Source organism: Mytilus californianus, unplaced genomic scaffold (assembly GCF_021869535.1).
Source record: "Mytilus californianus isolate M0D057914Y unplaced genomic scaffold, xbMytCali1.0.p SCAF_9, whole genome shotgun sequence".
In the NCBI taxonomy this organism is placed as follows: Eukaryota; Metazoa; Mollusca; class Bivalvia; order Mytilida; family Mytilidae; genus Mytilus; species Mytilus californianus.
In genome coordinates this window covers 83,611,699-83,639,032 of record NW_026262745.1, presented here as the reverse complement: position 1 = coordinate 83,639,032, position 27,334 = coordinate 83,611,699, and the positions used below count along the sequence as shown (strand labels likewise).

General features: G+C 33.2%; 1 protein-coding gene across 4 annotated transcripts; it reads left to right on the top strand.

Annotated features, from left to right (window-relative positions):
- Positions 1–22: 22 nt before the first annotated feature.
- LOC127716552 (uncharacterized) lies at positions 23–27,030 on the top strand. 4 transcript variants are annotated; one of them, XM_052222779.1, is made up of 9 exons: positions 23–541; positions 13,617–13,795; positions 14,686–14,755; positions 15,926–16,089; positions 17,405–17,489; positions 18,397–18,563; positions 19,117–19,201; positions 21,455–21,621; positions 22,263–22,386. In XM_052222779.1, exons 1-9 carry the CDS (start codon positions 484–486, stop codon positions 22,338–22,340), a joined length of 1,053 nt encoding a protein of 350 aa, XP_052078739.1. In that variant the 5' UTR covers positions 23–483; the 3' UTR covers positions 22,341–22,386. The 4 variants fall into 4 exon arrangements, with proteins under 4 accessions (XP_052078739.1, XP_052078740.1, XP_052078737.1 ...); XM_052222777.1 differs by lacking the exon at positions 22,263–22,386 and adding an exon at positions 25,128–27,030 and having other exon boundaries at positions 28–541; XM_052222778.1 differs by lacking the exons at positions 23–541; positions 22,263–22,386 and adding exons at positions 7,781–7,903; positions 25,128–27,030.
- Positions 27,031–27,334: the final 304 nt, after the last annotated feature.

Genomic DNA, 27,334 nt, shown 5'->3' with positions numbered 1-27,334 from the left:
CACATTTAAATGAGATATTAATGTTCATATATTATTTAATACATAAATTACCTTACAAGGTATATATGTAAATCTACTAAATCGTTCCATTCCAAATTACCGCAACAAAAAATGTGTCACATCTACATTACAATTGATGGGGATGGTATTATAAGTACTGATCTTTGACATGCGGATAAATCACCTGGAAATCGGGATGACGAATTATAATTTGATGAAAAGACGTAATAACAGTCTTTGTGTAAAGTATTAAATCAGTTGACTCTAAGATTTTAATAAATATTGGCTTTAAAGTTATTGATATTGTGTTTACCAAACTTGAAAGTGAAGATTTTTCTCATCGTTTTTTTGAAGAACATATTAGGTTGTTCCAATGTGATCAACCATCATTTAGGACTAACTATATCCATATAGTGAAAACCTTGCAGTTTATGAGGCTTTGTGAAGGTGATTTCAGTTCATTTGTGGGGAGTATAAATTGAAATGATACACAAAATTGCACTACTTTTATGCTTTATATATGGAATAAATGTATTCACTGGTAAGTTTCATATTAATGATAGGAGATGTGTGTATGATTTGAAGGAGCGAAAGATGGAGAGCCCTAGGGCAAATTGAGTATCTGAATGAATGAATGAATGAATGAATGAATAAATGAATGAGTGAATGAGTTCTCATGAATTAACACTTAATATTGTACATATTTTACATATCTTTTCCAGTGTAATAATATTCATCAAATGCTATAGATGCTTATATATGTATATAACTATATATACAAATACACAAAAGTCTTAAGATTTGCACAACGATACAGATATAATATGGTAATATACGAGTTGATCATGTTGATGTTATGAAATCGGTTTGACAAATATATCGGTCAAAAATAACCTTCTTTTCTATTAAATGTTATACAATGCTGGGTGTTTATGTTTAACAATAGCTCAGTTCAGGTAGAGTGGGCTATTTTTAAACACAAACACCCAGTATTGTATTACATTTGATAGAGACATTGAAATTAAAGAAGGCTATTTTGTTGACCGAAATATTTGTCAATACGATTTCATAACATCCTCATCGTATGTAACTACTACATATACTAATATATAATATCAGTATCGTTGTGCAAATCTTAAGACTTTATAATTTTTTCCTTATCTGTGCAGTATCGGCTAGCTATCTAGACGATCCTGTACACATTAAATTTGCTGGTTGGTCTTTTTTTATAGACTTCTATCTGTATATATATAACCAAAATTTTGCAAATAACTCTTTCTTTCAGGTTAAAAAGTTCGTTACCATATTTGTTACTGATGTCAGCTGATTTGAAAAAACTTGAAAGGTTACATGAATCTATGATTTCTTGCCACGTTAAGCCAATTCATGTTAAACGATGATTGTCATTTCTAAATTTACAATATACAATATATATATATTTATATATATAAAAAGTCTAAATTGAAAACAACGTTCAAACCTATGATTGCGTTGGATAAAAACCGCAATTTTTATACGTGTGCTTGTAAAACAAATTTCTTGATAGAGGGGTCTAAATACAGCACAAACAACAATTTCCAAAAGACCAAAAAAAGTGAAAAAGTCTATTTTAACAAAACGCATTTGACTAACAGGTCGAACAACTGATGTTCTTAAACCCTGCTGACTGCCATTGGCGATTGCCAAATAAATTGATCACCAGATCTTACAAAATGGATCTTAATATTAATTAAATACCAAACAGAAAACAATAAACTTGTGGAAAAGATGGTATACCACAAACATGAGGTGCAAAAATTTGTACACCATATCCGGATTTCGACAATAAATGTCTCTTCAGTGATGTTAGGGATCGAAACGGTATTTGGAAGGCCATATAATTTACCTCAATTTAGAATAGACTCTTGAATTTTAAAGAGTCGAAATAAGATGAACGGATCATATAAACCCGAAGGAAAATATAATACAAGCCCAAACGAAAAAATATAAAAAGTCTAAATTGAAAACAACGTTCAAACCTATGATTGCGTTGGATAAAAACCGCATTTTTTATACGTGTGCATGTAAAACAAATTTCTTGATAGAGGGGTCTAAATACAGCACAAACAACAATTTCCAAAAGACCAAAAAAAGTGAAAAAGTCTATTTTAACAAAACGCATTTGACTAACAGGTCTAACAACTGATGTTCTTAAACCCAGCTGACTGCCATTGGCGATTGCCAAATAAATTGATCACTAGATCTTACAAAATGGATCTTAATATTAATTAAATACCACACAGAAAACAATAAACTTGTGGAAAAGATGGTATACCACAAACATGAGGTGCAAAAATTTGTACACCATATCCGGATTTCGACAATAAATGTCTCTTCAGTGATGTTAGGGATATATATATATATATATATATATATATATATATAAGTCTAAAGATTTGCACAACGGTACTAATATAAGATGGTAATATACGAAGATGATGGTAATATACGAAGATGATGTTATAAAATCGTGTTGACAAATATTTTGGCTTAACAAATAGCCTTCGTCAGTGTCAATAATTCTAACTAATTTCAGAAAAAGACATAGATTTAAATTTATCCAGAAGTTACCTGATTCGAGGTATAAGTCTAAAAATGAGGCGGAGGAAGCCGTGTCTGTTGTTTCTTTAATTTCTAGTTCGGGGGGCCCAATCAGAAAAGTTCGGATTGTTAATGGAAAGAACATCATCAATATATCTGAAAGTGAAATTAAATAATCTGGCTTCTTTGATCTTTTTGTTTTTGACAAGTGTCTGAAGGAACTCCGATTCATATGAAAACAAGAAGAGGTCGGCAAGGAGAGGCGCACAGTTCGTTCCCATAGGAATGCCGACAATTTGTTGAAAAAGTCTACCTCCAAATTCAACAAATATGTTGTCGATAAGAAACTCCAGCATACTGATCACTTGTTCCTCTGTGTAACATGTTTTACCATTTTTTTCACTATTAACAAAATATGCCTTATGACATCCCAAAGTAATAAATTTATAGCGTATGCTACCATTTTTATGTTGAAAGGCATTATTGATTATTTCTTTCAGGCAATTTTTCAATTTCACATGGGGAATGGTGGTATACAGGGTTAAAAATCAAAAGTATAGATAGAACTAATTTCAGGAAAAGACCGAGATTTAAAATTATCTGGAAGTTCTTTAGAATTTTTAAGAATCCACATATGGTTAATACCACTACGCGAGTAAACAGTTTCACAGTATTTCTGAAGACCATCTTTCACTGCGGACAGAATTTTAGTCAATCTAATGGACAATTCTTTAGTGGAACATGCAGATGAGCCGGCAATGTACCGTTGTTTGTACGGAATTTTGTGAAGCTTATGTATCCAATACAAACAAGGTAAGTCCTCCGATTTGTTGTTCAATGTAATGTTCATTGAAGCCATGAAGGACTTATGATTTGCCAAAATCTCATCCTTGTCAAATGATATGCCTTTGTATGTGGGATTACCTGAGTGCTCATTTATTCCTAATTTCTTAACAAGACATTCGTAGTAATACGATTTACATACAAAGACAATATTATTTGAAGCTTTGTCCGCAGGAACAACAACATACTTATCACGAAGAGATGATAGACATTTCACGGCCTCTTTGTCTCTGAAAACGGACTTTGGTCGATCATTCACACAGTTTTTCAACTTATGAATGCGACGTTTTATCAGAGACCTGATAGTTTTGACCCATTCATAATTGGGAGAAGTGGCATTTGCAGCGTTTTTCATCACACGAACGACATTCTCCAAAAGTACTTCTCAGACACTTCAGCCCGCACCACCAGGTTCCACAGACTATTGGGTTGCCTGAAAGCTATCACGGGGGATGGAGGAGTGGAGGGGTGGGGTGGGTGTCGGGAAATATCTTGGATATTTTTTTTTTTTTTTTTTTTTTTTTTTCTTAAAATGTCCTGTTCCAAGTCAGGAAAATGGCCATTGTTATATTATAGTTCGTTTCTGTGTGTGTTACACTTTAATGTTGTGTTTTTGTTGTGTCGTTGTTCTCCTCATATATTTGATGCGTTTCCCTCAGTTTTAGTTTGTAACCCGGATTTGTTTTTATCTCTATCGATTAATGAGTTTTCGAACAGCGGTATACTACTGTTGCCTTTATTGGAATTCTTTTTTCAACTGTTTTTCAATGCGGACGATTGACACCGAAGCTGTTTTTGAGAGATGGGTAGTAAGTAAGAACACATGGAGTCCTTTTATTTTTATTTTTATCTTCGTATTCTAACAGTTTACTCCTTGGGATAGTTTCCGCTTTCTGAAAACTTTTTTGAATAGTTCTGTGTTTATAGCCCCTTCTCTTCAAGCGGGTGGAAATCATTTCACAATTAAACAAAACATGTCTTGTAAAAGTTCAAACGTCATTTATTCTCTCATATGTTCAAATTGTGAGGAATTCTATATTGGAGAGACAAAAAATAAACTGCGTACTAGAATGACTGTTCATAGGCAGCAAACCAACCATGAAGATTTAACAATCATCCGGTCTAACGACCATTTCCATCGTTGTTCAAATGGACGATTTAAGATATTTCCATTGTATATGGTGAATCGTCAAAATGATTTCCTCCGGAAGAAGAAAGAAGAATTATTAATAAACATTCTCAACCCGGGATTAAATGATAAATAATATTTTATTTTTTACTTAAATAACACTTTAAAGACTTTACTCATTTTTTTAAATGACATTAGTGGTCTCCCTTGTATTTGTTAACGTCATACTATTGTTAACGTCAATCAATTGTTTTGTATAACACTTATGTATACAAGTCACATTACCTGAAGATCTGTAAAAGCAGTGAAAGCGCTAGTAAAAGTGATGAATTGAAACCGTTATTATCTTTTATTAATTTTCTTATGGAAATGGGGAATGTGTCAAAGAGACAACAACTCGACCATAGAGCAGACAACAATAAATATATATATATATGTATGCAATAGTTCAAAACTTTATTTTTAAAGTACATTTAATCTGAAAATTGAATTGAATTGACTGTGTGCGTAATCTAAAAAAAGCTAATGTCAACACACGATTTTATAACATCATCTTCGTATATTACCATCTTATATTAGTACCGTTGCGCAAATCTTTAGATTTTTATAATTTTGTCCTTAACTGCGCAGTATCCGTTATATATTAAATTTGCCATAAAACTAAGTCCTTTCCGCACATTTTTTCATATCTGAGGAATTCATACAGTATAATCGAAAAAATAGTTCATTCTGTGATTGTTGAGCGAAAGCTTTAGGTAGCAATACACAATTAGGGAAAAAAATAAATTGACACTCATAACTTTTAACCATCCATTTTCCCTTGCTTTCTAACAAATACGACTTAGTTTGTGTCATGTATGTGTATATGTGTGGAAACAACATCTTCAAAATTTCAATTCATTTAAGTGATATCTTTTCTGAAACCATTGACATTATCCATCACGAGGTCAAAAAAAATAATATGCATTTCACCTCATTTTTTCATAAAATTGAATTGAAAAGTTCGAGCGTAAAATATTTGTTGGAAAACACAACAATAATTTCTGGACCTATGAGCGGTACGGATGTGAAAATACGGACTGTCAAACATGTAAGCAAATGGCTTATAAAAAATGCATAAGACAATCTTGATGTTCATACAACATTGAAAGGCTATATATTATTTTTCAGCTATCTAAAAATAAATTTTATTGCACAATAACTCATATTTGAAAAATTCACCGGGACCAAAACTCCTAACTGTGTATTTCTACCTTAAGGACAAATTAACTTTCGGGTTGTGATGCCGAAGTTTATCAATCGTTTCCCATTTTGAATAAATAATCAACACAGAATCATGGAACACGTGAAAAATAAGGGAAACTATAAAGCGATATATATTTGTTTTTTTTTCCATGTTTCCCATGCGTTCCTATTTGTTATTTTGACTTTGTCATAATAGTAATTTTTATGAATGTATGTATGAAAATTTTGTTTCAGAATCGGTTAAAACTACGTTTGTTTACCTTTTTTGCATTGTTTACATCATGGTTTTTTCCTTTGCATTTGCACTGTGCGATTGCCGAATTTCTAACGAAAGTCGTGAAAGTTAAGGTCACTGCGTACGGAACAGCTGTAGACGATAATACATCTTTAATGGTTGGACCGCGAAGTGGATCCCAATAGATCTTTAACGTAATAAACAGGCTAACATTGCCATTACCGTTTGCCCAAGACAACATACACAAAGTCTTTATTTTTTTTACCTGTTATTTGTACAATAGATGGAGGGGATAAATTGATTTTTCAAAGGGGGTGCATTATTCTTTATATAGAGGTGTTCGATTAAAATTTGCTACGTGTCGCCTACTTTTTGAACAGGTACGTAGTCACTAGGTTAATGTTCATGTACCTTTAAAGTTGATTACCATTGTGTAAAATTTAAAGCACTCTATGATAATGAATACAAATGAACAAAAATAGAATGGCGTACAAATCACGTTTAAATGCACGTTTGGTCAGAGACATATATAACCACTTATATAAGTCTCTGGTTTGGTACAAAAAGGTTTATCGCTTATAAATGTAACAACTAAATCACAAATAAAACTTAATTCATAGGTGATTCAAATAGGGATGGAAAATTATCTAATGGTGTGGAGGGAATAAAATGTTGCTGATAATTCAGAATCGTCCGAGAATAAAGATTGATTTTTTTCACTATTCAACTATTAAATTCTAAATAGCTTTAAAACCAGGTTTAATCCACCATTTTCTACATATGAAAATTTCTGTACCAAGACAGGAATATGACAGTTATTTTCCATCCGTTTGATGTGTTTGAGTTTTTGATTTTGCCAATTGTTCAGGGACTTTCTGTTTTGAATTTTCCTTGGAGTTCGGTATTTTTGTTGTTTTACTTTTTTTCAGTTGTAGAGTAGTACCTGGATAACCTTCGCGTCGCAACCGTGATCACTTTCCCCTTTTCGGAGGTGTTCCGGTTATTCATGTCGTTGTTGCACAAAATGTCAGTTGTTTTTGCCCCAAATTGGTTGTACATCTTGCATATTGCCGTTTGGTCTCTGGCGTAAAAGTAAAGACTCAGATCAATAGTTGTATTACAGAAGCAAACGTTTACTGCTTTCTTTTTTCCTCGCATGATCGTCGAATTTCTGTCCTTGTTGCATAAAGGGAAATTCTTTAATTGTGAATGTTACATAGTCACCAGTACAAGTCCTAGACTGTAATTTCGTAATCTATGTGACGAGAGCTATCAACACAAACATTTACTTTATTTTTGTAATAATTTTTCATAAGATAGTTAAGGTTCGAACAAAGGTAATATATTTTTTTACGTATAAAATATTGAAGTTAATACATTTATTAGATATATCTAAATCAAAGAGTTAACGAAAATTCTGCTGCGAATTGAAAACATTTTATATGTTTTGATGAATACATTTCAATTGATGATGTAATTTTATTGCTTGTGAGACCCTAGATTTATCGACTTTTTATAGATAGTCAAACAGAACGTATTTAAATCAACTTTTTACCTATATAAACTCTAAACTAAGAGTAGGTTGACCTTAATGGCCATTTCCTGATTGGTCTCTATGTCAAAGTCACGGTATGTTCTCATATTTTTGGGGAACAAGTGTAAAAAATCAGGTGACCTTTTATAGACTTACATAAAAAAATCCACTTCAACATCATTACCCAAAGTCATTTAAGACTTCCAACTAGGACAAACACTTCGCTTTTTCTAGAGTGTTGTCAAAGTGATTTCAGTTCATTGGAAACACTTATTGAAAATGAAACAAACTACTGCACAGATTTTATGCTTTATCTGTAAAATATGTATTTTAACCGGTAAGTTTTAAGTCTTTTAATAGTATATCTGTAAAAAAAAATGCAACGATTGAATTATCCGTTCTAACTTCATAAAAAATTTAAAGGAAAATGAGAATAAATTAATTGACGAGGAGACCAAGTGGTATAAATATAAATAAATGAAACTTCTTTCGAATAAAAGATAAATCTTAAATCTGTGTCACTAAATCTTTTCTTAGTTTAAACTGTTAAATCAATGAATATGAAATGCCATTTATCAGGAAGCATTACATAAATATTTTGTGAACAGATGAATATAAAAGAATAATAATGTCGCTTATTGAGCGTTGATTTGATTTATCCATTAAAAGTGTATAGTATTATTTTATAAATCATTGTGCGATCATTTTTAATATAAAAAAAGCTTGTATAGCTATAACCGAATGCTCACGAGTTTCATAACGCTATGTTTTCTATTCATATATATGATCCGTTTATTTGGCAATCGCCAATTGCAGTCAGCAGGGTTTAAGAACATCAGTTGTTCGACCTGCTAGTCAAATGCGTTTTGTTAAAATATACTTTTTCACTTTTTTGGTCTTTTGGAAAATGTTGTTTGTGCTGTATTTGGACCCTTATATATAACAAGAAATTTGTTTTGCATGCACACGTATAAAAATTGCGGAATTTATCCAACGCAATCATAGGTTTGAACGTTGTTTTCAATTTAGACTTGTTAATATTTTTTCGTTTGGGCTTGTATTATATTTGCCTTCGGGTTTATATGATCCGTTCATCCTATTTTGACTCCTCAAAATTCACGAGTCTATTCTAAATTGAGGTAAATTGTATGGCTTTCCAAATACCGTTTCGATTCCTAACATCACTGAAGAGACATTAATTGTCAAAATCCGGATATGGTGTACAAAAACCTTTGCACCTTTTGTTTGCGGTATATCATCTTTTCCGCAAGTTTATTGTTTTCTGTTTAGTATTAAATTTATAATTAAGATCCATTTATCACATCGGTGATCCGTTTATTTGGCAATCGCCAATGGCAGTCAGCAGGGTTTAAGAACATTTGTAGTTCGACCTGTTAGTCAAATGCGTTTTGTTAAAATACACTTTTCCACTTTTTTGGTCTTTTGGAAAATGTTGTTTGTGCTGTATTTAGACCCCTCTAACAAGAAATTTGTTTTGCATGCACACGTATAAAAATTGCGGTTTTTATCCAACGCAATCATAGGTTTGAACGTTGTTTTCAATTTAGACTGGTTTATATATATATATATATATATATATATATATATATAAGTGCCTATAAATAGCAGCACATGACATACAAATCTATGGGAGTGTGGATTAATCAGTACAGAGATTAATTCAATTACACAAATAAAATTATAGATTGCCTAACAATGTAATTTTAACACACTATTTAGTATGTAAATATAAGAATGTTTAAAATATTTACAAAATGATGAAAATAAACGCAATATTTCGCTAGACTAACTAGCTTTATCAAGCGTGCATCTATCCAGGTGAAATCGGATGTAGATGATAAGAAACTTTTGCAGCTCAATGTATATGTTGCACTTGAATTTAGCTGCCTTGAAAATAATACATAATTTGGATGAAGTTCAAGATTTTTACAAAATTGGTAGTTGAAGTTAGCAACGTCCATTGGCCAATATTACAGGATAAAAAGGACGATGCTGTGTACTAAATTATTCTTTATCTTTCCTGTATCTTTTCTCATCTTTTTCGTTAAGACCATCAGGTTCTAAAGTGTGGAGTTGGTGGATCCAAAAATTTTCTCTTCTCCTTCTCGCCGTGGTGTCCCACTCGGTGTTGACTTCTATGATTTGGAAGGTAACATTATCAAAAGAATGTTTCGTTGAACGAAGATGTCTTGTGAGAGGACAGTTTTTGTTGGTTTTGTACCATGAACGATGGTTATTGAGCCGAATATTAAATTTGTCCATTGTTTCTCCCACAAACAGAATGCCACATGTGTCACATGTAAATATATAAATTGAGTTCTCCGTTTTACAGTTGGAATCCAGCTACTTCAACTGTTACTTTCTTTTACAACCACAAATTACAAACAAATTGTAAATGAAATATCAGATATCATCAACAATAGTAACATTTCACGTGACGATTTACCAATAATTAAACGTCGCCTCGCAGATATTGAAAAAATTGAACTATCCAAACATAAAGAAAAACAAAGGAATAAATTTCAAAGAGATAAAATTCACACTGTCTATTTAAATCAGGATATGAATGATATCAATACAACAAACCATAAGGTCCCTAGAAAAAGAAAATTCAAAAGACGGAAACAAAAACCTGAAAGCATTGTTGTAAATTTGTCATCTAAAGAACTTACACGTGCTGAAGAATCTCTTTTAAGTAAAGGTTTAAACTTCTGTCCTATCCCATCAAATGTAAATAACTTTCAGCTAGACGAGGACTTAGACCAATTCGCTAGACGTTTACGCTTGAAAGATTTTTTCTACAATAGGGGCAAGAAAAACCTTGAAGAAGCTGGATTAACAGATTCAGATACTGACACCAATGAAGAAGTCACGCCCATCCCAAAATTTAAGAAAAAAAGTTCATGGAAACCACCTAAGAGTAAAAATGATAACTTGGAGTCATTCATTAACTACGTGAGGTCTGATATAAAGTCCTGTATAACAAATACAAGAAATTATAATTTATCCAAGTCAGAAAGCATTGCTTTGAAAGCGTTAAAAGATCAAGAGGATATCGTAATAAAACCTGCCGACAAAGGGGGCGCTGTGGTTGTCATGAATAAAACAGATTACATAGCAGAGGGAAATCGCCAACTTTCAAACTCCATTTTTTATAAACAATTAACCACAGATCCAACACTAAATAATATTCGAAGGATCAACACCATCCTTCAAGAGATGTTCGACAAAAAGCATATAGACAATGACACCTTTGATTATCTCCGACCTCTTGAGAACGAAGCAAAGGCCGGAAGATTCTATATGTTGCCTAAAATACATAAAACGGGCAATCCAGGTCGACCAATTGTTTCAGCAAATAGTCATCCAACTGAAAAGATATCAGAATTTTTAGACCATCATCTAAGACCTCATGTGAAAGAACTACCCTCTTACATCCAAGATACGACTGATTATCTAAAGAAAATGGAAAGCCTCAATCCTCTACCAAGCAATACTATACTTGCATCCATGGACGTGTCTTCTTTATATACCAACATTCCACAAGACGAAGGAATAGCAGCGTGTGAAGAGGTATGGAACACTCGTAGTGAAAAAAATCCTCCAACTGAGTGCCTTGTTACACTTCTGAAACTAGTGCTGGGAGAACAACAACTTCTCTTTCAATGAAAAACATTATCTCCAGATAGACGGTACTAGTATGGGCACAAAAATGGCCCCGTCATATGCCAACATATTTATGGGCCAACTTGAAAAACGCCTCTTGGCTAGTGCTCCATACCAGCCCTTATCATGGTTCCGATTCATTGACGATATTGATTTCAAATGGACAGATTCACAAGAACATCTTAATGAATTTCTAGGACACTGTAAATCTTTCCACCATTCAATAAAATTTACATATGAATCATCTATGGAGAAAATAAACTTCCTCGACACTACGAGTTACATCAAGAACGGAACCATTATAACGGACCTTCATACCAAACAAACGGACAAACATCAATTCCTTTCTCCTAAAAGTTGTCATCCTAAACACTGCTCCCGTGGCATCCCATTCAGCCAGGCATTGCGAATCAAGAGAATATGCTCTACTGAAAATACGCAAAATGCTAGACTTGGACAACTACGTAAACATCTAGTTGTTCGAGGATACAATAACAACATCATTGATAGCGCTTTCGAAAGAGCAAACAAAACTAGTCACCAAGAACTTCTAGAGTACAAAGATAAGAATAAAGCAGCTAACAGAACACCCCTTGTACTCACTTACCATCCTGATTTTAAAAATGTGTCTTCCATTGTTCAGAAGCATTGGAAAATTATAGAAAATGATTCAAATCTTAAAAAAGTATTTTCCTCACCACCAGTCATGGCCTTCAGAAGACCTAAAAACATCCGTGACAAATTAGTGACATCTGTATTAGCAAAGCAGCCTACTCCATCTCCCGGTTGCTACAAACAATGTGGTCGAAGGAACTGCTTGTGTTGTAAAGCTGCCAATACAAGCAGTTCTTTCATCAGCTCCGTTACTAAACAAAATTATACCATCTACTCAAATTCCAACTGTAAAACGGAGAACTCAATTTATATATTAACATGTGACACATGTGGCATTCAGTATGTGGGAGAAACAATGGACAAATTTAATATTCTGCTCAATAACCATCGTTCATGGTACAAAACCAACAAAAACTGTCCTCTCACAAGACATCTTCGTTCAACGAAACATTCTTTTGATAATGTTACCTTCCAAATCATAGAAGTCAACACCGAGTGGGACACCACGGCGAGAAGGAGAAGAGTAAATTTTTGGATCCACCAACTCCACATTTTAGAACCTGATGGTCTTAACGAAAAAGATGAGAAAAGATACAGGAAAGATAAAGAATAATTTAGTACACAGCATCGTCCTTTTTATCCTGTAATATTGGCCAATGGACGTTGCTAACTTCAACTACCAATTTTGTAAAAATCTTGAACTTCATCCAAATTATGTATTATTTTCAAGGCAGCTAAATTCAAGTGCAACATATACATTGAGCTGCAAAAGTTTCTTATCATCTACATCCGATTTCACCTGGATAGATGCACGTTTGATAAAGCTAGTTAGTCTAGCGAAATATTGCGTTTATTTTCATCATTTTGTAAATATTTTAAACATTCTTATATTTACATACTAAATAGTGTGTTAAAATTACATTGTTAGGCAATATATATATATATTGTGGAAAGGTAACTATATATCAAAGATACGTTTTTGACTGGCTGTGAGCTGTGCTCAGGGAAGAACGTTCCCTGTAATGGTTATTGACCATATGAAGAGTTTTCCGTCCTTCTCCTCCTCCTCATTTGCAACATTACAGAAGGATTATAAAAGTACAATTCTTTAACTGGTAGACAAGACCGTTGAAATCATAATAGTAACTCATTTGGAACCGAGGACGAACGTTCCGATGCGGTATAGGAAATTTTTGAAACAACGGAAAGTCAGTAATACATTTTATCGATGGCTAGTGTCGCCTTAATTTTGCAATCCAAATAACACCCCTCCAAAGAATCTAGTAATGATAAATACCCGTATCTAAAACCAATGAGAGACATTTTTCAACCAGAACCTATTCTGATGTAAATAGTAAGGTGAAATGGAGTATACATCAATGAAGCAGCACTCCAAACGAAAAAATAACCAAAACATATATAAAGGGCAACAAACAGTATTGAATAATAGACATGCGTCTTTTATATTTAAACACCATTTCAAACCCTTAATCATCTTATAAAATGGTTCCTTATATCTCTAGTGGTCAATTCTAAGTTGTTGTGTGTTTAATTTTTCACTATTTTTGAATCCAGTATTTTTCTACTGAACAAAACCTAACAATATTTTTGGCTTTTGATGGATATCTCGATTGAATTTCTTTAGTGTAAAGGTTTGTGGTGAACACATAAACAGTGTTTGGTTTAACAGAATGGCTTTATATACTATAACATTAAACATGATAATGGTGTTATATTTTAAATTTCAGTTAAATCAGCGCCTGCATTTATGGGAACTTGTGAAGATAGTGGTGTTATGATTGCAAGTGGTGAAATCGATTGTAAATATTTAGAAAATCCTTCCGCCTATAACATCCATAAAAACCCCGAACGCTTCTGTATGCAGTATCAAAAAGAATGCTGTATAACTTGTACCAGGATAAAACAGGTAAGTGTTAAAAATAATGCAAATGAAATCCTTAAATGTGCACTGGTGCTTCTCAAACAGGAGGAATACAGGAGAGTCGGATAAACGACGTACACACCAACAAACAAGTTTATCTAAGCACAAAATCTGAAGCTATCGGCTCGAATGACTAAACGTTTCCGTCTGTTTTATTTTGGCCCTTTTGTAATTTTTCCTCGTGTAAATTTTTATGCATATTGGTTTGCTTCGATCATACATCATGAAGGTTATTCTGGACATAAATGTCACGAGTACTGAGATTGGTATCATATGTTTATTTTATTAATGGATGAATTGTATTTAAACTGAGGTTTCCAAAACCAAAGGCAGAGTTGGTGTTTTGTTTAAACCATTTAGTTGTATTATTCTATAAATTGTACAATTTATTTATCAATAATAGTGACCTAGTAAGTGGTTATTCCAGAAACATCAATAGTGCGCATGGAAAAACGAATCAAACTTTTGCGACACCTACCGAATTAATAAATGAGGGGAGATATCATTAGAAAAGTCAAAACTCATAAGTCTAGAGAAATAAACAACACCAACAACAACATGAAAAGATGAATCATTAATTAGAAAAGCTATTTAAACTAATGAATTTTTCTTGAATTATGTGTGTACAAATCAGGGAAACAGATGACAAATAAATGTACCAGATACCAAATATATAATATCAAGAAGGATCACTTGTAAACATACTGAACAAAAAAATGCACTATGTAAAAATATCGATTCGTTCTCAGCCAAGACATAGCATATTTCATCAACTAGGGCGATAAATTTCAACTCTGTTTATTTATTAGTAAGCTTAATGTGTACATTTTAGTTTACCGAGATTTTTTCTTCATCGAATTTGTTAATGTTTTCAGAATGGTTACTATACAACAAAGAGTACAGCTGTCTCTCACACTTCGACAAAGGCATTAAGTCCACTATCAGGTAATTTTCATTTAGATTGAGATTGCATTAAATTGGTTAATTTGCAATTTCGTACCTATAATGTTGAAAAATATATAATTATTCCTGCAATGATGTTTCATTTGCCATTTAATATAGCATATACCTGTCAGTAGTTTTTAGTATATATATTATATAAATTATACCCCACTCTTAAAGTGGGAGTTATATTGCATACACATTGTCCGTCCACTTGTCTGTTAGTCCAACAATTATTTCCATCGCACATTTATCAGGTACTATGGAACAGAATGGCTTCATATTTAGTCAACAGCTTATCAGTGATGATTTGTAACGTAAAAGCACTTTCCTGATCTGATTATTCTTCCTGATTTACCGAAATTTAAATTACGAGCGAGAGTATGCTAAGCACTGCAATTTCATGTTGTTTTTTTTAAACAGTAGAAAATAAACTATGCGTGCGCGTTCCTACAACACAGGAAGACAGAACACGACCAATGATCAAAATGCGAAAGATATTTAAAAAAAATATATTAGACCAAGCCATATCTCTATGTATAGGCCCAAAAAAGTACAAGATATTAATGGTAATCAGTCCTGGCATTATGTACATGCTTACTAATTTTGAAAACAAATACATGTTGTATTGACTAATATCCAAACCTAAACAATATATACATTAAGTAGAAGGTTGATTATGGTCTAATCCTAAAGATTGATTTCGAACACTGGACAATCTTTCTTAAAATTACGGATACTGTCTCTAAACACTTCTCCTTCCTTTCAATTCCCCAACACCACTTTATATCTTTCTCCATCTTTGAATGCCTTGTTTTTACTTACTTAGAAATATGAAGATATTAAGCTATCCTTATATATTAGCTAACATGGCATAGGGAGGGGGGTTTAGCCATTAATACTGATAAAACACACATAAAAACAATCATGAAATTCATACCGCAAATTGCGAAATAGACTAAATCTTGTTCAACCGCAGACAGACCCAATATGACCAATACATGATCCTCATTCAATTCTCTACGAAATATATCTAAAGCAATACCTTTAGGAAATTGAAAAATGAATTAAAATATATTCTAGTATCCTGATACATAACTGTAAAAGAACATTGGGCTGTGCTAAACATCATGGTAATTAATTATGGACAAAGTTCTCATATTTTGTTTTCAGTACAACCGACAGAGGCGTGCATAGATACCGGAGTATGGATAGATGGCTTAGTTGAATGTAGCTATCTGGAACGACCATCTAGCTATAATATCCATAAAAATCCTGCTGGATTCTGTCATAAATATTTCAACGAATGTTGTGTTACATGTACAAAATTAAAGCAGGTAAGACGTTTTCAATATTTTTTTTGTATAAAAATGTCAATAATTTTCAAAAGAAACTTTTCTACCGATTGGCTTGATTAAAGATATAAATTTTCTGTTAATAAATTATGTCATTGACTCAAAACTGATTGCAACTTCCTTGGACATGTTGACCAAAAACAAGTTTGGTCAATTTGACCCTATAAATCCAAAGCTCCTGTAGATTTTTATATATTCGGCTTTAACGAATTAAAAAGCGGAAAATACCAGAGGGATATTTAAATTCAAAGTCGATAAAAAAAACTGACAACGCCATTGCATAAAACGAAAAACGACCAAAAGACAAACAACAATATACAAAACGCAACATAAAAAACTAAAGACCGAGCAACGCGAACCACCAAAAACCAGGTGTGATCTCAGGTTCAAAGTTTTGGTCTTCAGGCAACTGGTTAATTTTTCCCTGAGTGGATTTGAGCTGTTTTGTTAAGACCTTATTGTAACAGACTTGTAGAATATCTCTGGTAGCAAGGATGGAGACGATTATATGCGGACGGATAAAAACACATCTGCTACCATTTTCTACATTTTAATCAGACAAAGATGACGTCACAAACAAAAATACAAAAAAAATGGTAAAAGGGGAACAACTCTCTCTTACACACAGAAACATACTCTGACTATACACACTGATATATAACATTATATAAAAAACAAGATGTGGTATGATTGCTAATGAGACATCTCTATACAAAAGACCAAATGACACAGAAATTAACAACTATAGGACACCGTACTGCCTTCAACAATGAGCAAAGCCCATACCGCATAGTCAGCTATAAAAGGCCCCGAAATGACATTTCAAACGAAAAAACTAACGGCCTAATTTATATACAAAATAATGAACGAAAAACAAATATGTAACACAGCAACAAACGACAACCACTGAATTACAGGCTCCTGACTTGGGACAGGCACATACAGAATGTGGCTGGGGTTAAACTAGTTTGAAGGTGCCAACCCTCCCCCTAACCTGGGACAGTACTTTTGTTTAAAAACTAAACGAAATTGACTTTTTATTTCTTTTGTACAGCATTATTTCAGTCACACTTCAGTCTTAGTCGAGTACACGGAAATCAGTATCAAACGTCTTTAACTCTCAATGCATGCTGACACATTATATAAAATATATACGCCAATTTTACACTTTGAAAATAGTATAGTTGTTTGTGGTACCCAGCATTTCATCTCTATTCGTTTATTTGTAAATAAACAAATTTTACGCATGAGTTTATCAGGGATGTTTTCTGGATTAATTTGCATATTTTTTTTCCAGAAAGGATACACTGCAGTGGAAAGTGCTTCGATAGTACCAACAGTTGTCTATCATACTTCAGCAAAGGCATCTACTCCACTTTTAGGTAATTTCAAAATGAGATTTAGATGGATTGAAAAAGCATTTTCGAAGCTACAATATAGAAAGATATTTTTTTAACATTGTAGTCTTATCAGTCTGATTTAAATTTCAAATCCTGCGACTACGCTTTGGATACAATGATCTAATAACGCTTCATTCTACTTTCTGTTGAGAAGACCTCTCAAGACCAGTTGGCTGTGTCATTAAAACACACATCTTAAAATGTGTAGGCAGGAAATGCATTAGTTATGTAACCATTATAAGAGCACAAAGTAGAACGAAATGATGTCATAGCCTTGTAAGCAAAGAATGGACCCAGGATCTGTGTTTTAATCAGAATGTTTTTCTATTTGCCATTTGATAAATTCATACCTGCCACTGGTGGTTTAGTGTCTATAAATTGTTTATGAATATAAAAGAAAATAAAACTATACATGCACGTTCCTTCAAATCAAGAAGACAGTTCACGACCAATGACCAAATATTAGAAAGGAACTGCATAAGTAGTTGGTCCAGCCTATAGATATCTTTGTAAAAGCCAAAACGGGATAAGAAATGACTAGTTAATAGTGATAACATCTGGCGTCAAAGCTGATCTTTGCACGTACTCATGGTGCTTGAGAATTTGAACAAAAATACTGACCAATATCCACACGTAAACCATGTATATATTGAATAGAATGTTACTTGCGGTCAAATTTATAGATTTAGCAGGATCAATAAATGATCATGAATATTGTATTTAAAGCTATTCCTCTTTGTAAAACGGCCAAAATATGTCTTAACTGAATACTCATGTGTTTGGAAATTAAAAAATAATAGTCTCCTAATACTTATTTGTAAAATAACACGGCCTGTCTTTAACATCACGGTGATCAATTATAGACAAAGTTTTCTCATTTTGTTTGCAGTACAACCGACAGAGGCGTGCATAGATACCGAAGTATGGATAGGAGACGGCTTAGTTGAATGTAGCTTTCTGGAACAACCATCTAGCTATAATATCCATAAAAATCCTGTTGGATTCTGTCATAAATATTTCAACGAATGTTGTGCTACATGCACAAAATTAAAGCAGGTAAGATTTCTTTAAAACTTTATTCCAAGGGGGTAAGATATGCAATGTAGTCAGTGATATCCTATTGGCATCTTTTATTTAAAAATTCTGTTCATAAATTATGCAATTGTATTAAAACTGATTGCAACTCCCCCATTCAAGTTGACCGTAGACAACTTTAATCTTTTCATTTTGACAAAGCTCATGTATATATTTTTCTAATGTATTTGGCTTTTGAAAGTTTTGGTCTTCATGGCAACAAGTTAATTGTTCCCTACGAGAATTTAAGCTTTATATAGTTTTTTTAACAAGTATAGATCATTTGACTTTTTATTTCTTTTCTACAGCTTTATTTCACGCACACATCAGTCTCAGTCGGAAATCAGTATTAAACGCCTGTAACTCTCAATCCTAATGGAATAGTATCTACATTTTATACACAAATTCTACAGTTTGATGATTAGTGAAGTTATAAGTAGTACTATACGATTTATCTGTAATTATTTGTAAACAATTAAATTTTACGTATGAGTGTACCTAGGATGCTTTCTTCATTTATTTGTAAATGTTTCAGAAGGGGTATACTACAGTGGGAAGTGCTTCGATAGTACCAACTGTTGTCTCTCATACTTCAGCAAAGGCATCAACTCCACTTTCAGGTAATTTTCAAATAGATTTAGATCTATATGAATTGAATTAGCAATTTCGTAGCTGCGATTAAGAAGATAAATATTCCATCGATGTGGTTTTATCAGTCTCGTTTAAATTTATTTTAACGACCTATCATGATCATCTGGCTTTGACGTAGTGATAAAAACCTTCAACCGTGCGTTGGCAGGAAAGTCATTGGATCATGTATACCAAAGCAGAGTGTAGAACTGAAAGGTGTCAGATCCTTATAAGCAACGCCTGGACTTAGCAGTTTTGTTTTTTTTATGTAATCTTATTTTTCATTTAATGCAGCAAATACCTGTCAGTGGTGGTTTAGTATCTATAAACTATTGATGAATATAATAGAAATAAAAATATAAACGTGTGCGATCCTGCAACTGAAGAAAACAGACCACCACCAATGACAAAATGGACGAAAAAAACTTAATAAAATAGTAGGTCAAGCCGGATATCTATGTATAGGTCAAAATGGACAAGAAATGACTAGTAATCATTCCGGCCAACTGGTGTCAAAACAGACACATGCACAAGCTTAAGAATCTTGTAAATAAATTCTAACAAATATCCACACTTTAACCATATAAACGTTAAGCAGAAGGTTACTTCCGGTCAAATCCCAAAGGTCGCCTTCAACGACGAAGAGATGCTTATTCTGTCTATGTTAAAAAAATTGAAAACAACACGTTATAAATTGCATGCGTTCGAGGCGCTTTTCTGGATTTACCTTCATCAGGAACGCTCAAAGCCAAATATTTGAAAGCCAAGGATGTATAAGCACCGAAAACGTTGAAGAGCTATTAACTTATGCCTCCTTTTATTTCCCCATCACCACTTCCTATTTGTGCATCTTTGAATGCCTGATTTTTATTACTAAGAAATGTAAAGATGTGAAGTTTAAATGTCCGCATTCGAGACTTATATCCCTACTTATCGCTATTTTGCGTATTTTTCCTTTGATCATTTTTGGTGATAATTTTTCATATCATGCTACTCGCTTGAAAATTATCGTCACAAACTAAGAGCGCACGTGCTGTTGTCAATGTAAAAATTAACGACGCCATCATGGTCATAGGCAAAAAAGCGATAAACAGATTATCAATGGTCTTTCAAACTCGAGGATGTTTCTCAGCCACATTTCATATCAGGGCTGTCGCCCTTCGATGAGATTGTAGCTGAGAAACACCCTCTCGTTTGAAAAAACCATCGATAATCTATAATTATTGGCTCCAGTGAAAGTGATTTGCTCACTGGACAACCTGTCGGTACACATACTAAGAAATGTAAAGATGTGAAGTTTAAATGTCCGCATTCAAGACTTATATCCCTACTTATCGCTATTTTGCGTATTTTTCCTTTGATCATTTTTTGTGATAATTTTTCATATCATGCTACTCGCTTGAAAATTATCGTCACAAACTAAGAGCGCACGTGCTGTTGTCAATGTAAAAATTAACGACGCCATCATGGTCATAGGCTAAAAAGCGATAAACAGATTATCAATGGTCTTTCAAACTCGAGGATGTTTCTCAGCCACATTTCATCTCAGGGCTGTCGCCCTTCGATGAGATTGTAGCTGAGAAACACCCTCTCGTTTGAAAAAAAAAAATGATAATCTATAATTATTGGCTCCAGTGAAAGTGATTTGCTCACTGGACAACCTGTCGGTACACATACTGCAAAGTCATATCTACGGATAATTTTGATCAAATTTGATGCGAACATTTGTATGAAGTCAGATGAGTTTATAATTATTTCACATGTTGTCTATTATAACCATTCAACAATAAGGATAAAAGACAAGTGTGACACAAGACGTTTATTTTATGTGCTGCCGAGTAAGCACTACAAATGCAGCTAAACCTTTTTAGAACTCAATTAGAACAAATTTGCAGTGTTCCCGTATCTTCCTTACATGGCTTGTGTGGGGCATTTACCCATTTATACTGATAAACAAACTCATATTAAACTTATATGTGTCATGAAATTCATACCACGAATTGCAAAATATGCTAAAATTTGGTCAACCACAGATAGACCCAACATGATCAATACATGATCCTCATTTAGTTCTCTTCCAAATATATTTTGAATAAGCAGCAAAATTATGCCTTAACTGAAGAATTCTGTTTTGGGAAATTTTAAAGTAAAAGTCTCCTAATACTAACTTGTAAAAGAACGCTGGCCTGTCTTTAACATCACGGTGATTAATTATAGGCAAATTTTTCTCATTTCATTTTCAGTGCGACTGACAGAGGCGTGCAAAGATACAGGAGTATGGATAGGAGACGGCTTAGTTAAATGTAACTATCTGAAACGACAATCTAGCTATAATATCCACAAAAATCCTGCTGGATTTTGTCAAAAATATTTCAACAAATGTTGTGCTACATGTTCAAAATTAAAGCAGGTAAGACATATTTAATACTAGTACGTTGTGTGTTTAAAACTGTCCATAATATACAAAAGAACTGTAGTCTCCGGGAGTAACTCATGCAAGACAGCAACTGATACCTGTATTTTATTGCCGCGTCTTTTATTGAAAAAAAAGTCTGTTCGTAAATTTTGAAGTCGTATTAAAACTGATTGCAATTCCCTCGTACAAGTTGTCTGTAGACGGCTTTGGTATTTTCATTGTGACCCCTTAATTCCAATTATATTGATTTTTATGTATTTAGCTTCCGGATTATTTTGCCTCGAATGCAACTGGTGAATTTGTATCGAGGAAGATTTCAACTGTTCTTTTAAACTTTTCCAATTTTTGTAATCCATTTATCCAAAATTAAAGCAGGTAAGACATATTTAATACTAGTACGTTGTGTGTTTAAAACTGTCCATAATATACAAAAGAACTGTAGTCTCCGGGAGTAACTCATGCAAGACAGCAACTGGTACCTGTATTTTATTGCCGCATCTTTTATTGAAAAAAAAGTCTGTTCGTAAATTTTGAAGTCGTATTAAAACTGATTGCAATTCCCTCGTACAAGTTGTCTGTAGACGGCTTTGGTATTTTCATTGTGACCCCTTAATTCCAATTATATTGATTTTTAGGTATTTAGCTTCCGGATTATTTTTCCTCGAATGCAACTGGTGAATTTGTATCGAGGAAGATTTCAACTGTTCTTTTAAACTTTTCCAGTTTTTGTAATCCATTTAGAAATGTTGATTCGTAATGTGTCTTTCTCAAGCCATTTCCTGATAGAGGTTATTTCAGAAATACTTTATTCTTAGGAATCAGTATCAAGATTCTATAATATTTTGTATGCAGTTGCATTATCATTGGCACATCTTATTTTCATGGAAATTGTTTGGTCCGACCCTCGATCGTGATCTAGATATAGGAAGATGTGGCATGAGTGTCAATGAGACAACTCTCCATCCAAGTTACAATTTATAAAAGTAAACCATTATAGGTCAAGGTACGGCCTTCAACACGGATCATTGGCTCACACCGAACAGCAAGCTATAAAGGGCCCCAAAAAATTACTAGTGTAAAACCATTCAAACGGAAAAACCAACGGTCTAATCTATATAAAAACGAGAAACGAGAAACACGTATGAACTACATAAACAGACGACAACTACTGTAATCAGATTCCTGACTTAGGACAGGTGCAAACATTTGCAGCGGGATTAAACGTTTTAATGGTACCCAACCTTCTCCCTTTTCTGAAACAATAGTATAACATCACAACATAGAAAAAACACACTATAAAATATCAATTGGAAGGCTTAACTCAATCAAAAAACGTAAATTAACACACAATGATCGAATAAATTTGACCTGTGACACCTGAATGCAAATACACAGTTAATAAAAAATTACAAGGGATAAATAATTAAAGTCAAAAGTAAATAAACAGGTTTTAACAAAGATAAAGTATGATATCACTGTGAAATTTCAAACAATTTTTAGAAAATCATCACTTTTGAAGAAATCTGCGTCATATTATACACAGGTAAATGAAAATAATTTTGTTGTTAAGTATACTTCTTCTTCTGTGAGTATAAAATCTTCCGTTTAGGAATACCAAGAAATTTCTTTAATATCAATAAAACTAATCGAACACTTGGAACATATGGGGTGAATACTTTAAAAATTCTGCTGAGTTTATTTTAAGTTTGTGAATAGGTCATATTAAGGGAAACCACTAGTTGTAGGTCAATGATATTTGGTATGCAGTTGTGATAGAATTGGTACATTTCATTTCCATAGAGATTGCCTAACGACGGTAAATGCAAAAAAAAAAAAACGTTTCGGAGGCAATAGAATTATAAAGTGTAATTTTCATGTACAAACCATCGGTACATGCAAATTCTTAAACCCCTATTTATGGCCGAAAGTAAAATTTGAAGGGAAAACATATATCAATAAAAAGGATAGACATACCATTATATCTAGTTACAACACGGGAATTGTTAAACAAAATATTGCAAAAGTAACACAGAGAACTAAATCAAGATGAACTTAAACCCTGTAAGAAACAAAGAACTCGGTTGCCCCGGAAGTGTAAGCAATACTTTCAGTGCCTTTGGTGACACCAGTCATATTGATTATGGCTTTAACAAAAAATTTTTGTAATAAGTGATGTCAAAACTAGGAAAGGAGGACTGGATTGTAAGTGGGACAAATGGATTACAATTCATCTTTGACACAGATATTTCGATATTTCATTAAGGAAATCAAAATTGTTTAGGTGCTCATTTAGGCTACTAAAGAAACACTCTAATGAAAAGGAATTCATTTTTGAATGGCTTTTCTTTACGAAACAGCAACTCTATACTCGTTATGATTTCAGCTTTCGAATTGTGAACTTTCCATTTCTGTGTAGCAACATTCCAGCAGCGCCTGCATACAGAGTATATATCTTTTGGAAAATGTTGTTTGTGCTGTATTTAGACCCCTCTACCAAGAAATTTGTTTTGCATGCACACGTATAAAAATTGCGGTTTTTATCCAACGCAAATATAGGTTTGAACGTTGTTTTCAATTTAGACTTGTCCACCAGTTGATACGATATTCCAGGGCTTGTATTTCCTATCATGATTTTTTTGATAGAGGGTTGCTTCTCACAACGAAGCTATTAAACCAAGATTCCAAGTGGTGAAGTTGAACTTCGTAAACTTTACGGACGCCATCACGAGTTGGTTGACCGTTATGGAAAGTCCGTTTCACAGATGATAGCGGATATGTTCCAAATGTAGTATCTACAATCCCGCCCTTTTCTCCGAATGTGATCTACCGATTTAGACTTATTACCGGGTTTGTACTAATATGAGCAACACGACGGGTGCCACATGTGGAGCAGGATATGATTACCCTTCCGGTGCACCTGAGATCACCCCCAGTTTTTGGTGGGGTGTCTGTTGCTCAGTCTTTAGTTTTCTATGTTGTGTTTTGTGTACTATTGTTTTTCTGTTGGTCTTTTTCTTTTTTAGCCATGGCGTTGTCAGTTTATTTTCGACTTGTGAGTTTGAATGTCCCTTTGGTATCTTTCGCCTCTTTTTTGTCGTAGCAATCATAATAGGAAACGCAAAACATGGAATATCATATCAACCAGAAGATAAATTCTCTATTCAGGTTTCTTGAATGTGACTATATGAAAATAAAACTCCACAAAAGGGGAAATGAAAATCATCAGTTTTGTCTTTGAGTTTAGTTCTCAACCAATTACTGGATGTGAGTCGAGAAATGAAGCAGACCTTTTTTGAAAGATATTTCCTGGTTATTATACTAGCTGTGTATGCAGATAATCATGCCTTCTTTTCATTTTCCGTGAGAAGCCCCTTCAAAAAGTCTTCACCATACGAAAAATTAGATTGAAAAACACATTTAATGGATTCTTATTACTGAAATAGTTAATGCTGTTACACTTATATAGATATAATTAAAATTGACTTTAATTTGTTTTTCAGAATGGATTTATGACCCTTAAATACGCTACTGAAAATACAACGGAGAGTACATCGACAACAGAAAAACCAAAGTCATTAAAAACGACAGCTTATGAACACTTGAAACTACCAAACTTTGTTATAATGATCATAAATTTTGCACTCAAGGTTATCTCAGGTTAATATATAAAAGTAAATAATAAGGCTCTGATTTAAAATTGAAAAGTAATGTGGATGTATTCAATAGCAAATTATAAGCTATTGGTTTTGCTCATTGTTGAAGTCCATATAGTGCCGTATAGTTGTTCACATTTTCGTCATTTGGTCTCTGATGAATAGTTGTGTCATTGGCTACCATACCGCATCTCATTATCTTTATATAAAACGGGATAGTACATTGACAACAGAGAAACCAGTCGTCTAAAATGTCTGCTAAACACATAAAGAACTACCAAATCTTATCATAATATGCTCAATAATGATATATTGAAGACGTTTTAGGGTCAGAAAAAATACTAAGTTATAACATTTCCATACTCGTAGCATACATAGTTAATAAGCTTGAGACAAACAGAAACTATTCGTTAGTACAACACTAACGATTAGATTGTTTAAGATCAAAGATACATGTTTTTATGAAGTAAGTATGATATAGTATTGATAATGTAGAATTATCATAGCCACACCCAACTGACGCTTGAAATTGATAAAGTGTTGTTTTCATTTTTTACAGCACTGGGTTATTACCGCTGCTGGTTGACTATCAGCACCTAAGGGTATCATCAGATCAGTAGTCGGTACTCGGTACTAGCAGGATTTATAACGAACCTTTCTTTTATTGTCCGTTTATGAATTTAGAAATTATTATGAAGTAAGGTTTCAAATCCCTCAGTAAAAATTGACATCTTCAACTGTTCACACTCTTATTCATGCTTTGGTTTCAAGTATTCGACTTTGATCGCTCCTGGTGAAGATAAATCCAAAAAAACGTTTCGGACGCATGATATTTATAGTGTTATTTTCATTTTTTGTTGGTTTCTAATGAAAATTAATCATTATTTTCAACATAAATGAAACTGAACGTATAAAACCGTACATTTCGCTTGCCATCGGACATCCGTTTGCTTTAACAGTTGTAAATTAAATGTGTACAATCACATATATTAAGAAAACCAAACGAAAACCAATTAAACTAATATGTAAAGATTTTCGGGTTTTCTACACACAAAATTTCAGCAGCGAGCCACAATGTGAAGCTTTGTGTCGAGCGGTTGATATTTTACGATATCTATACGAAGAAAACCCGATTATCTGTTTATCGTTCTATTACTGGTCTTTTCCCCCTCCCTTAGACAGTTTTACCCTTGACGAAAGCAAGCTTGTTAACGTCTCCTCGCACATTGTCACGTAATATTAGCATTACACATTTTTAATTAGCATCTTTTAGGTGCAATGAATCAAGTGAACGCATTTGTACAAAACCTATTGTAGATAGCTAAATATTGACAGAATCTGTATGAATATCTTGTATTTATAATAACAGAGTTTAGTGGGTACTTAAACTATTTCTTGCCCATCAAATCCCATATATTCTGTCGTGGCTGTATTGATACCTACCTCACTAAATCGCACATCGGAGGAACAGTTGTTATAAGGGCTTAGGTATGGGGAAGGACTATACAATAAACCTAAAAATATTTTGTCTTTTTCGACTTGTGGGAGTGTGTGTAATTGCTTGTGTGTGTAACTGCTATTGCAGTCAAAATGACCTTTATTAACAGATAATGTTAACATTGTAAGATACAACAACATGTAATAAGGTGGAATGGGTGAAATAATTAATTACCAAATATTGCATAAAAACTTATTGATATGTACATATTTAAGTTTTCGTTCTTCTTGTAACATACTTTTTTATAGTTTTGATGCTCTTTGTTGTTTCTTGTTCCCTAGACATACTTAACTTTCGTCTCAATAGACTTTTTCAGTTAGAAAGCTTTCGTCATTCATTTAGGAGGCTGTGGACAGTGAACCATAAAACCTCACTATTTTTATGGATAGTGATGAGTTTGACAGTTGATTCCTAATTGTTCTGTTTTAGTCTTTCGATTTTTTTTAATTTTATGTGGTATTCTTAAACTCCATTGGGCTGCAAAAAATAAATATTGTCTAACATGAGTCTAAAGAATTCCATCAATACGAATTCTCTAAAATGACAATACAAAAAA